Source organism: Nesoenas mayeri, assembly GCF_963082525.1.
Source record: "Nesoenas mayeri genome assembly, chromosome: 1".
NCBI classification, from domain to species: domain Eukaryota; kingdom Metazoa; phylum Chordata; class Aves; order Columbiformes; family Columbidae; genus Nesoenas; species Nesoenas mayeri.
In genome coordinates, this window is record NC_137541.1 from 43,065,814 (window position 1) to 43,079,618 (window position 13,805).

Here is a 13,805-nt window from a genome sequence, read left to right on the forward strand (position 1 = left end):
GTACTTGTTGAAGACAATGTGAACTCTACAAGTAACTGCCCATGACAATTATGTAGCCTCTATTATAATTGCCTTGTAATGGCAATACGGAGTGGTAAGAGCACTCTAGCAAAACCTTAACTAAACCAAACATAGAAATGCATGGACTTTTATTACCACTGACAAACTGCAAGCTAAATTATCGTAACATTGTTCTAGATGGCAATTCTTCATTCCTGCAGCTCCAGAATTTTAGTAACTATTTATCTTCACATTCCTAAACCAATATTGTGGGTCTCTGGGTCAGAAATTTAAATAAAAGCCCTGACAGGTATTTTGTTAGTTTTAATAATTTAATATCCAATTAGTAAGTTTTTACTTTTTAAAAAGCAAACAAAAGCTTATGTAATGCAACAGTGACAACAAAAAACTAGAGCTTTAATCTAATATGAAGTCAGGATTTTATCAAATTTGGAGCATTATTCATACTGTTCTGAGTAGGTGATGATTATCAGCATTGCCCTTGTGAAGGTTACTACATTTAGAAGTGGGTGGAGGTGGAAGAGAAATAATTTCCTTAGTGACCAAACTCTCACCTGGCACAGCTTACTCAGACAAATGAAGACGCCAGTCACAATAATCGCTACATCAGTTAATATGTGTTGAAATAAACAGAAATTAATAAAAAACCCGTTTCTATTCATACTTTCCCCGTGTTTGGGAATAGGTGGACATCTTTACTACTGGCTTGTTATATACAGGTCTTTCAACAGAATATTTATGTGTCTGTTGGAAGAAACAGCAATTTGTACAGAGTAAGTGAATCCCAACTTAACATGCTTCTTGTCTGTTAACTGATATTAATAAAATCATTCCGCTCTACATTTCCAACTATTTGACACCTGCTTTCTACAATCAAAGATTAAAAGCTAAAAATGTGCCTGAAATGCTTTGCTTACTAACATACCCTGAAATTCTTGGAACAATTTAATTGCCCGCATGCAACTTACTAGACGACTATTGAACAAGTCATCATATTTCAGAATTCTAGTGAAGCAGAATAAGACAGGTACAGCCAACAGGAGCATGATAGGAACACAAGAGTCCTGTCAGAGCCAGCACCTTTTGGGAGAAGGAGGGCAGCTCAGATAGCGTTTTATCAGTCCCCACGCAAAGGGAAAGGAAGACTACACGAAAAGCAAAACAGAAAATGTTAGGCCTGCTGGGGAGTAGAGCTTTGAAGTCTGTAATGATGTAAAAGAAGTGCTGAAAAACAGTAGGGAATGTTAGTGAAACCAACACAGTATTTAATAAACCCTCCCCCCACTGTGCAGTTTACCAACATAAACATGAGTAAGGCGGAAGAATGAAAAGAATATTCTGGTTCACATATATCAATTCTGTTTTCTCATGTGCCTTAATTTTGAGGGTAGTTAATAGTTAATATTACTATTAATAAAATATCAACCCAGACATCCCAGTTTCATCATTTTTTATTATGACTGGTTTATTCTCGGATTAATTTGCACCTACTCTTTCTCTAGCAGGGCACAGTAACTGACCCATGTCTTGTCTCAAGTATTGGATGACTCTGTAGTGTAAACCAGGGCACAGACATTTAGTGGCGGTAATCCTGACTGGTGACTGGAGCTAGGAGCAGACTTCTACTGAAATTTTCCTGGCAATTTGCACCTGGTATTGTTTTTCTGCTGTATTTGGAAAGACACTTCTTATGGCAGAGGAGGTATATTTTATTCATTTCAATTGCAGCTAATAAACCAAATCCCTGAAAACCAGTTCATTCAAAGTGAGGCATTTAAGAGTGTTACGTCAACTTGGCTTCTCCCTGAATAAAATAAAACATTTCAGATTTTTAGACTTTGAGCTGCCTGTAATTAATTCTTATTCTTTTGTTAGTAGCCTGGCCAGTGCTGCCTACTCTTCGTGATTTTGTTCTCAGTTAGTGAGTGACTGTTTTCCATATCACAAACAGTGTAAATACCTATAAGACACCCTCTTTCTCCAAAATTTGAAATTTGAAATTCAACACAGGATCTGAAAGTCATGTGGGGCTTTTACTGTTCTGCATTTTGCAAGTGAATAAATATTTCTAGTAGCCAAATGATTTCTCTAGCGACACTGGTGCAACACTAGTCCCAGTGGCATGCTTGGACAAGTGTCACTGATAGGTCTTAGCACTGGCATTTCACAAGCAGTTTTGCTTCCACAAAAGTAAAAGACAAATACAAATAAAATGACATTTTCTACTTTCTTTAGAGTTCTCTTTGTTCTTCAGTCATAACTAGGAATGAAACACAGTATCAGTTTATTTTGACCATCAGTGTTAGGACTAGTTTTTGTTGTACTAAAGACATGGACATGCTGAAAAAGAAGTTTTAATCACGCTTTTAAAAGTCAAAGAAAAACTGTAATTCTGGCCCAAGAAAGAATTAGCCATTTGACTACTTCAGGGATGTAAGTGAAATTCCACTGAATTAAAAGGAACTTTTCTATTGATTTCCTTTGGCTTTGAGCTGGACGTTTAATTATTAGAAATGCAGACAGACTTTATGCTCTCTCAGGATTCTCTATCTCTCTCCTTTTGTGACAAAGAACTAATTTGAAGGCATTAGTCTTTAAAACATGAACTAAGAAATTGATTTTTTTCCAAGTTGAATCCAGAAGAAAAAGTTTTCATTTTGTAATTAAGATATAATAAAATACTCACTGATGGATCCTTTGTTGGCTGAATGGAGCAGTATAGCAGTCATTCTCCTCCAGATCTGGCAGTGTCTCCTTGTCCAGTTTCATTGGCTTTCTGGGTAACCATCCTCGAAACCTGCTTATTTGTTTCTCGATCCTGCAGCACATGAAAAGTGTGATCATTTGAGATAGTGTTTTTTAAATTATATTACAGAGCACTTACAAAGAACAAATGCTGGCAAACTAAGACACTAAATATTTACAACTAGAAAAGAAGCAAGGTCTTTTGACTTTTTCAAGGCAGACCAAATTAGAGTTGTTGAACTTGATTATTAACAGCCAGCTTTCAGTAGAGGAGCATCTTATTTTGTCTCAACAGAAAAGCAATGCTGATGGTGCACACTGCCATAAACCTTATTAAGCCCAGTAAGCTCCTGGCAACTCTCTAAACCTTTATTTCTCAGCTTTTCAATTAGTTTAAATTTCAGGCTTAGTTGACACATGAGACTTTGAACATATAAACATTAGAGCAGAAGAGACTATGACAGAGACCTTTGGCAGCTAAACCCCAGCAAGCTGTATCTCTTTACTGCTCTCCACATGGATTCTTACCTTGCAATTGATGCTATAAAAAATAAGCTACTTCAGTTGTAATGTCTTGCAATACTACAACTTCAATGAAACCGGAATACTCAGTGTGTAGATTAATAGGTGACTGCTACACAGAATCTTACATTTAGAAGGTGAAAGCAAATTAAGACTGAGCAGGAGAAAAGGTAGATTTAACTGCAAGTGCACTCATGCAAAGATGCATGCTGAAGTAAAGGGAAAGGGAAGAATCAAAGTTGATTGGAGAAGACAATCTAAACCAAATTTAAATCCAAACTAAAATGTTATAACAACAAAACACATTAAAAAGATGACATATGTCTGACATAATGAGCCCTACTCTCTCAGAAGTTCCTAACACTTTCAAGTCCTAACCAGTGACCCCTGCCTGCAAAAATCATAGACTACAAATTTTGGATATGCACATACTTCGGTCACTGAATGAATGTTTCCAGGAGTGGACATAAAGGTCATGAATTGACACCCTTTGAACTTCGAGTCCAGCTCTGGATGAAGCTCAAACACTGGAAGTGTAGTTGTTTCTTTTCTTTTGACAGAAGTCAGCACAAAACTCTATGACTAGCAATTGCTTTGAGCTCTGCACAGTCACTCTGATGGAGGACAATTCATACCCAGCAGCTGAGTGTGTGGGAAAGTGATGTGAAATTATGACATACTTTCATTTAAAATACATATTGAATATTCAGCTTTCTCTCAGATAAGAAAGCTAACGGTAATTTTTAAGCATTGGCACATTTCAAAATTCTAGCCAAATCAGGTCTACTTGTTTTGGTACCATTTGTGTATTCCAAATCTGTCAATAGAATGTTGGGGAGGAGGCAGATTTACTCTCAGGACTGTTTGGAAGAACTGGAATGTGTATGCAAACATAACATAAGACTTATAATAAATTAATCATAAACTCTTCAGAGCACAGGAGGAGGTAGTTTGCAAAAGTCTGTGCCTGAGGGCAGTCAAGATGTCAGATCCCTGGGCTGCAAAGGGCCTGAGCAGCTGTAACTCTCCAGTTGCAGCATCCAGCCTGACAGCCTTGAGCTGGTCTGTGTAGACACTGATACTAATGACAAGGGAAACTTAAGTGCCATAAGTCCTCTACAGGGGAATTCTCTGTCTTTTGGCTTCCAGTTTTTCCTCTGTAAAGGCCACAAGCTCTGCATTACTGTATATTCAGCAGGCTTACTGACTCTGCATATGAAAAAGGGAGGAGGAATTAGGCAGAAAGGTTTTCTAAATATCTCATTCCATGCTTATTTGTTAACTGAAATTATTTGAATTCTCTAAGCTTTAGCATCCTTGCTAATCTGCAATCCTTTTTCATTCATCCTGCAAGTCAATGTGCACGTTTGAGATACGTGTGCTGCAGGTTTATCACACTACACATATACGCACGAAGGCACAGAGTGCTTTCCCCACTTAAAAGCAATGCATTATTCATGTTGGCCTCTCACTGACTGTACCCAGAATTTGACTGGTTTGCCATTCCCAAGGCTCGGTTTCCTTGGCATGCTCAGTGAGCCTGCTGGCAAACAGGTCTGAGAAGGTTACACAGCCTTTCTGCATGGCCCAGAACATACAGTACAGTCACACCTAGGGAAAACAAACAAATACACACACACCACAACCTAGTTATCGCATTGGAAATGAAAACCAAATTTTTAAATTGCCTCCAGCTCACTCCAACAGTGCCATCAGCCAGTATTGCAGGCTTTGTAGTCTACAAGAACATCTCAAAAATCCCCACAAAACATCTGAAAGAGTGGTGTTGGTATTATTAATAACAAACACAGGCATACAGTGTTAAAAATCTACTTTGTTTTGTCACTTCTTCAAGGTTAATCCATGCCTCACTTTCCTTTACGGAGAAACTTATGTACTCAGCTGAACAGGGGAACAGTGTTTGGAAAGCAGAGCAACCTACACAAGAACAGAGCACAAGGAGTGATGAGGCCCTGTAGAGTTAACAACAATGAAAGAGGAAAGTGGAAGCTCTGATAACAATATCCTTCTTAAATTCCTCTTTAGAAACACTTGTTAGCCTCATAAGGCAAAACAAATCATTCTCCTAATTCAGTGTCTCAAAGAGGGAGCTTCTTCCACTTCAATCCTGCCCCTGCTCTTAAAGTCTAGTCTTTACTCAGAATCCTCTTTTGGAAGAAACATATTGTACTTAAATAACACAAAAACTTTCTCAAATAATTTTAAAGAAACTTTTCTCACTAGGAAGTGAGGTAGGGATAGAATTGGTTTTTTTCAAAGGAAAGAGGAAGTTAGGAAAATGTAAAAAAAAAGTTTTGAACTGAGACTGATTTTTTTTGTGGGTCAGCTTTGATCGAGCTTTACTTACATTGTAATGCAAGGTAATGTCTTAGTTTAGGTTTAACCATCATGTAGGTACTGTATAGGTATCTGATACTCCTCCTTTCCTTTAAAATTTATTAGGGGAGTTTTGCTATTTGAAATTTTGAGATAACTAGATTTTTTCAGGGAGAAAATTCATGTTGACAAGTTGCAAGTGACCTGCTCTGGGGTTTGCATTGTAACAAAAGTCCTCTTTAAAATACATTTTGCTTGGTTGTCAATATAATGTTTGGCTTACTTCAAAATACAGACCAAGGCTTCAGTTACTTGTAATCTTCACTGAACTAGGAGTAAATAGATACTTTTATCAAAGCTGTATATCTGAGTTTCACATAAATGAAAATAAAGCTGAATATGTTTTCTTTTTTTCCCACTGGGACTATTCAGTTATAGCTTTTCTGCCTCAAGTAGCTATTTATAGATCTGAACATAAAAACTGAATTTAGCCAAGTGTTCTCATCACTCAGGAACTAAAATACCAGAAAAAGATCATACCTCTTCCCATACTGACTGCAAATCACATCCTGACTCATAAGAAAATGAATATAAATCAAAATTTTGTACACCACATACAAATGTTAGAACCTTCATCTACTCCTTCCTATGTATTGCTTTAGTCAAAGCAACCAAGTCTTAATTAAAATCAAGACAAATTTCAAAGTTAACAGCTGCTATAGTACTGTAATGTGAGAACAGAAAGTGGGGGAGCATCAACAAGCCTTAGAAGAATTGTGTGCCTCTATTAGCCCATGTTGACTAGGTAAAATGTCTTAACTCCACAAAGTGCCCATTTGGTGCCTACTAATATAAAGAAGCAAATACTGTAATGTGAGATGTCAGGTCACCAGCACACTGTGATGGAATTTAATATACAAAATGGTTTTTAGTATGCTCATACAGCAGAATGATAATATGTGATATATTTTCCCATGGATGTTCGCCTACTGACATTATCTGCAAAGTGATACAGCTGTTTATTCAAAAATGTAGATTTTCCAAATTTAATTCTTGTCTCTCAGATGTTCTTGGGAATATTTCCATTGACCTCAGAGTGACACAGTAAATCAAATACCTGACTTTTTTGAAAACTGCATCAACAGCTCTGTGGCATTAAATGCCAACTTATGACCCAGTATTTGTCAAGCCTGTATATTTTTTAGGCTTTTTGGAAACATTTTCATTTAATTGTCTAAAGTATCAAAAAGAAAATCCAAACTGAAGCATTGGAAGATTTCATTGCATTAAGTCAGACATAAACCAGGCACCAAATATAACGTTAGAGATATTTAATAGTCGAGTGAAAGCACTTCAAAGATTCTCGAAAAATTCTCATTTCTCAAGCTCAATAACATTACACCAGACATGAACTTGGTTCATTGCCTTCTTATCTACCAAACTAGCACTAAACATCCCCACAGAGGAAGTAATAAATAGTCATCACTATTACAAATAAGCAAGGTGCATGAAAATGAAAAAAAGCTGTAACTGTGGTGTTTTAACCCCAAGGAAATCCCTAATGAGCTACATGAAAAGAAAGAGATACAGTGCATGCACTAACACACTTATTCTTCTTTACAAGACTCTATCAATTGAAAAATATTTCCTTATTCCTAACAAAGGCAACACTGATAAAATTAATTACCTCTTTCACACTGCAGATGCTTTAAAAACTCAAGTTGTGTATTTGTTTTTGCAGATGTCCAAGTGTGTAATCACTCCCTCCACCCATCCCACAAATACAGCTAATAAACTTTTCCCTCCATCTTGACCTTAAGCATTATTTTTGTTGTTGGATCCAAATGAACATAAACTGGACTGGCATAAGAATTGTACTCACCTATTCATGAACTTGTACCGGCGGTGCAGGTAATAGATTTTTCTCCTGGAAGAACAGCAAAAATGAAGCCAGTCGAGAAGAAAACCCATCGTCAGTTACAGTATGAACTAGCAAGGAAGGAAAGGAGATTGAAGACAGAAGCCTGTAAGAGGTGGAGGAAGAGACTAAAAGAGAGATTAACAGAACTGTCACAGGAAGCCACACAGACTCTGGTGGCGTTTGAATTGCAAGAAGGTCATCATTTTCCCAATGTCTTCTCTGTTTCTGCTATTTGTCAACTGTGAAAGATGGGCACTCAAAGATGTTTCTATTTCAAAGAAGTCCATAAACTGTTGCAGGAATTCTATAGGACTGATACAAATATGGATGAATCATGTCACATCCACTAGTGAATTATTAAAGCTGCATTTGCTGAAAAAAAAAAAAAGTGGGCGTCACTTAGAAAAGCTAAGTAAGTGGTACCCGAGTCTGCAATATGCCATAACACATGCAGTACCAACTGGTACCAGTGCTTGCTGTTGGGGTAACATCCCTTGAAACCGAATACAGGCTACACAGGCAGAAGAGCATGTGCTCAGCACTCCCACTCCAAATATGCAGCCCCTCATACAGGCTCAGCTGATTTCTGCTGTCATTGCAATAAGCTGTGTGGGAGTGAGCACAGGGAGCAAGTGAGCAGAAAGGGTGCACAAGCAGACGCATGCTGACCTTGCACTCAGCCACCTTCCCGACCAGCCCCGCAGGGCAGAGCGGCCCCTGAACCTCCTGTGTGGATCCAGAATGGGGAGTCCACCTCCCATTCCACTCTGCTGCCAGCAGCTCTTGTTCTCCTCCCATGTGCCTATCACACCACAGCTGTCAGGATCTGATACATTGCCTTTGAGGTCACATCTTCATGACAGTTAAGAAAAGCTGAGGGCTTTTGAGTATGATTTTGGAACCGATACTCCTTACTGGAAGAATGGGGTGCCTGCCTGAACTCCTGTTACCTCCTCCAGAGTCTGTCCTCTGCTGAAGATCATTACTAAATCAAGGTTGTTTCCGTGTATTTTGAGAGGTTCCATCGTGTAACGCTGAACTGTGAACAAATGGTTCACAGCACACATATTCTGAATATTTGTGTATATTAAATGTACTGTAGAAATGCTGTTAATGACTTGGAAGCAATTGTGGTTGGGAGCTTTCTAAAATAAGACAGCACTCATGCTTTGTAAGCTACCGATAAAAACCTGCTTAGTATGTTGGGTTAATTTTCAGAACTTAGAATTTAAATGATGCATAATATTTTGACATTATTTTTGTTATCAGTGTCCATATTATGCTGATGAAGTGAAATTTTCAATATAATTTCATGCTAGCCAGCCTCCTTTGGCCAACTCCTCCAGAAAATAGTGTTTATCTTGCTTTGCTCAGCAGGAGCAGAGAAGGGTCAAAGCTAAGTGTTTCACCCACTTCTTGATTTTGCTTCAAATTTTCAGAGGTATCCACTATTTTGGCACCCCTGCTTTGAAACAACAAGGATTTTATTCACTGATGCATGGACCTTGGACAGCTCCAACCTAAAATATCAGGAGCTGTAAGCAATCAGCAGCTCTTAAAACAAGGGGTTAGACAAGGGCACCTGGAAACAGGCAATCTAGACTAGCAGACATTTTGTAAAATACTAGGCTGTGTTTTTAAATGGTAAATAGTACTGTTGCTCTTAAAATAAAATGTAAGAGCCTACCCAGAAGACATTAGTAAATCACCATGATTTCCTTGTAACAGTACTGTAATAATTCTCTCTCTGTGGATGTGGAAAGAAAGGAGCCATGGTCCTGAAGCAGGTCAAGAAACCTTTAGTATTTTTGATGCTTTCTGTATAATCTGTGTGGCATCTACTTAGCTATCTGCTGAGAGATAGATTTTATAAAAGGGAGATTAGATCAGGAAAGAATCAGCTGCTCACAGTAACTAAAATCTGAGTTGCTGGTGTATTTCTTAATCATGAGACCTTATCCTACTACTGGTGCAGATTCATCTCAAGGAAAGCCATAGAAGTCAAAGGGTGTACACTTTTGGCCCAACCCGTTGTTTCTATGGCTAAACACTTTTTTAGAAGAATATGAATACCTTGCAATGACTTGTGATAACTTTTATATTTTTCTCTTTAGCATTAAAAGCACAAGAAGGAACAGTTGAAGATTTGCTGTGAAAATTAAAACCAAAATAGATACAGAATAAGCCTGCAATTTTGTCCTTAAGTCATATCCTTTTTTCCTAGCAAATCCCGTACTGCTACAGCTTGTCTCATATCAGAGGCATTTTTCATCTTTAAGAAGAAAACAGAAGAAATCCTATGAAGGACACCACCTCATTAGTTGCATATTCTGGATCTGATCCTTTTCTTGGTCAGGAGTAATTCCATTAAAATCAATGGAGTTATACATCTATCAGCACTGCTAATTGAAAGAAGAATCAAGACCTCTCAGTTCATGGGTTTTGGTCAATTCCAGTAGAAGTCTTTATGCTATTGTAACAGTTCTGATAACCAGCAGAGTAAAATCAATATTTTACATACAAAATTTCCTAGCTCAACATGCAAAGAATAGCAAATAAATGACAAAAATAATCTGAATGACAGTGTTGAATGTATTTGGTCATCAGTAGCATTTAATACAAGTTCTTTATTTTCTCCACAGAAAATAAAATTTGTAGTCTGAATTGTTCTCCTATTAGATGGGATACTTATTTATAATCTGTATGTCCATAATTACACACTATACAAGCAATTCACAGGTGCTGAACATACCAGATACGTCCAACAGACATGCACCTTCTGTGCTGCCTTACGTACCTGGATCTTCTTGACCTCCCATTGATTTCAATGAAATGTCCATTTAAAAAACAGCAGCGCACAAGTATGCAGGGGGCTCCAGCATTGAAGGGGTTAAAGGGCCTAAGGATAGAATACCCCATGAAAACAGCTGCACTGCTACAGCTCACCTTAATTTCAAACCAGTATTGAACTGAAATTGCAGGCATTAACAAGAAACAGCAATGAATATGTTATCTAAGGTACCCCATTTACATTTTCTAAAGATGTGTGATATCTTACAGAAGAGCTTTTCCATGTGCATTGTGGTGTTATTATTACATTAGCTTTACAGTATAGTGTGACTTTGGAGGTTGAAAAAAAATACAACTACACCTACCTGAAAGGCATTCTTACGTTCATTAGTTCTGCATATTTGCCCAGGACCTCCCAAGGGGCATGCAGCTTCACAAACATGATGTCACTGTTTGTTAGAGATGACTGCAAAAGAAAAACAAAACAGCCACCAGGGCTTACTTTTTTTCAAGTAAAACAGTAATGAACTCTGGTCAGTGGTCAATATCTATTTTTGTGGTCTTGCATCACCCTTCCCATTTCCTGATTCTTCCTCAAGCACATGTAGTTCTATCTGACCAGGGAAGTGGTGCAATCACCATCCCTGGAGGTATTTAGAAGATCTGTAGGTGTGGTGCTTAGGGACATCGTTTAGTGGTGGACTTGACAGTGCTACGTTAACAGTTGGACTCGATGATCTTAAAGGTCTTTTCCAGCCTAAATGATCCTATGATTATATGAATATTGGAATCCTTAAAAATGGACACATAGAAATATTTATACCCAAAGTACTATTGGGCTGTATTAAAAAGTATATTTAGTACATAATGGAACAAGTGACTTGCTGGTATTAAAAACTGCAGATAAAAAAATCTTGCTGTTCTTCTGCTGATAACTTTCTGAAAAATATTTCTACATAAAATGATACAACAGCAACAAAATGCTCTCAAGAGATTTGCTTCAGAGACAATGAATTCAGTTGTACACTTTCCATTGATTTTTATGGATTCTAAATCAAGCCTCTAATGATGTTTTTCTTTATAGGTACATTTCACAAATTATCTTTTATTTTCCCATGAGACTTCAGCAAGTAGATACCACAAAACCAAGACTAAGTTCTGCTACTCTAAAAATTTTCTGCAAACTGCTCTCTAAAAGATGAGGTTAAATCAGCAGTGGACTGGCAATTTTGCCATAAACAGCTCCAATTATAAAAATCCAAATCATCAAAACCCAAAAGAACTGTCTAATAAGCTAAATATGCAGAAGGAAACTCTGGTCCTGATGCATCAATAAAATATGAGAAATGGAGGAAATTTATAAAAAACAGCATGTCAGTTTTGAGATGTCTGTTATGCTGGAAGCTTACAGCCACTTTCTGGCACATTGTAATTTAAGCCATACTAGATATGGCAGCCACAGTAACATCACTTCTGGAGATGCTGTTTCATGAGTGGACAGAATCTAAATTTGGTTTCTTATCTGGTACATGTTTTCACACAGGAACATGAAAAACTTCCATATAGTTATCACAAATATAAATACAGATGTTTAAATAATATTTCTTACTCAATATCTTGTAATGTTATTTTATCAGTTTTGTCAACAGAAGATCTAACCAAAACATATTTGGGAGGTTCAGTTATTTTCAGAAGAAAGATATAATAATGCTACATTATTAATATGGACATCCATTTCTCTTGGGTTTGCTCATGTTTAGTGTTTGTAAAGGAAAGCACTAAGAAAGCCTGAGAAAAACAAGATTGGAAAGAGAAGAATCCAGATGGAGAAGTCATTGAATGAAATGTCACATTCACTTAATCTAAGGAGAATATAGCTAATCAAAATACCTGAAAAAAAATATAAAGACCAGCATCTTAGTTACAAAAATACTTCAGTGAACAGAATCTGCTAAACTCTCTTTGTTAGATTAGTATTTAGACACAGTTCCTTCAGCTTCTAAATGTTTCATTGAGAGGAACATTCTTCTTTTGTAATTGACTTTTGAGGCTTGGCTCATTAAATGGTTTGGAGAAGTAAACTCAATTTCACATTATGGGAACATGCAAACAAAAATCAATGTATCATTGGTCCCCTTGGAAATTTAAATCAGACAATTATTGACATGAGCAATCTTCTAGAAAGTGATGTCTAGATGAGGAAGAAAGAACAACAGATGAATCAAGGGGACAGACAATGAGATAAAACACGTTGCAAACACAAAAATAGAATAGTGTTTGGAACTGACCTGTGGCACCAGTGCCTACAGAGTTATTACCATATGAAAATTGCCGGATCACCTATGTTCAAATAAATCGGTTGTTTCAAACTGATTTATTGAGAAGGAATACCCATAGCAAAACAGATTTTCTTCTGGTCAGTAATAACGTTCTTGATGGTATTCAGAGCTGTGCCAGGCCAATGTGACAAGAGACTTATCAGAATCAGAGAATTGCAGAATAATTTAGGTTGGAAGGGACCTCTAGGGGTCACGTGGGCTAATGCTCTAATTAAAGCAGGGCCAACTTAAATCAGGTTGCTCAGGGTATTGTCCCATTGAGTCCTGAATATCTTCACAGGCAGAGATTTCACAGTCTCTGGGCAACTCACTTACTGAAATGGGCTGGAAAAAAGAATATGTCCTATGGAAGAACTGTAGTCTTCAGAGAAATGTTGGTTGAAAACTACAAGTTTCTAGAAACTTGTAAATTCATGAAAATTTGAAATGTTCAGTGCAAAGGCGGCATTCTTGATAAAACAAAGAAACTTACAAGAGCTTTAAATAAATTATTATTCTGATTGAGAAGCACTAGCAAGGTGTATTCAGTTTAATGAAACCCTGATCTTCAAAATGAGTTTGTTTGGTCAAATTCAGGTGTGGCTTACAGATAGTCAATATACAATGGGTTTCAGTGTTCAGTGTCATTAATCTACTGGTTTTTACAAGCTGTAATTTTTGCTTCCTTCTTCTTCCCACTCCCTAAGGGGGGTCCTTTTACAGCTGGAAATCTTATTCCATAATTCTTGAAAATATTAGATCAGTATTTGATAATCAAAAGTTTCCGTAGCCCATAACTCTGTATCAGAGATATTAATTAATTCCCAACCTTTCTGGCTCCACTGACAGATCACGGCAGTACTGAATAATTTCTGCCAGCCCTAGAATACAGGTGGTACCATAGGACCATGAATTATAGAGCCCCCCTTCTGGCAAGACTACCTTTCTCCTTTACCATCAAATTTTTACAGACATTGTATTTCCCAAAGAAAAAAAGATTGACCACAAACATGTTTAAAAACAAAGCTCTATATTCTCCTTCAATATCCCTATAAAAGGAATGGGAGAGACTAAAGTAGGGACCATTTATGTAACTTACACTCATCAGCTAGGCCAAGGAAAACTTGTAAAGGGCAGGTTCTTCTTCTCCT

At 37.3% G+C, this 13,805-nt stretch overlaps 1 protein-coding gene across 1 annotated transcript in view; it reads right to left on the reverse strand.

The window, feature by feature from the left end:
* Nucleotides 1-13,805, reverse strand: part of ANO4 (anoctamin 4) — a gene marked incomplete at both ends in the record, with an annotated part of 120,691 nt that overhangs the window by 60,401 nt on the left and 46,485 nt on the right. The window contains 3 exons of the mRNA XM_080363691.1: nt 2,708-2,839; nt 7,508-7,552; nt 10,702-10,802. Coding sequence (XP_080219817.1) covers nt 2,708-2,839; nt 7,508-7,552; nt 10,702-10,802 — 278 coding nt within the window. The remainder of the gene's footprint in view (nt 1-2,707; nt 2,840-7,507; nt 7,553-10,701; nt 10,803-13,805) is intronic.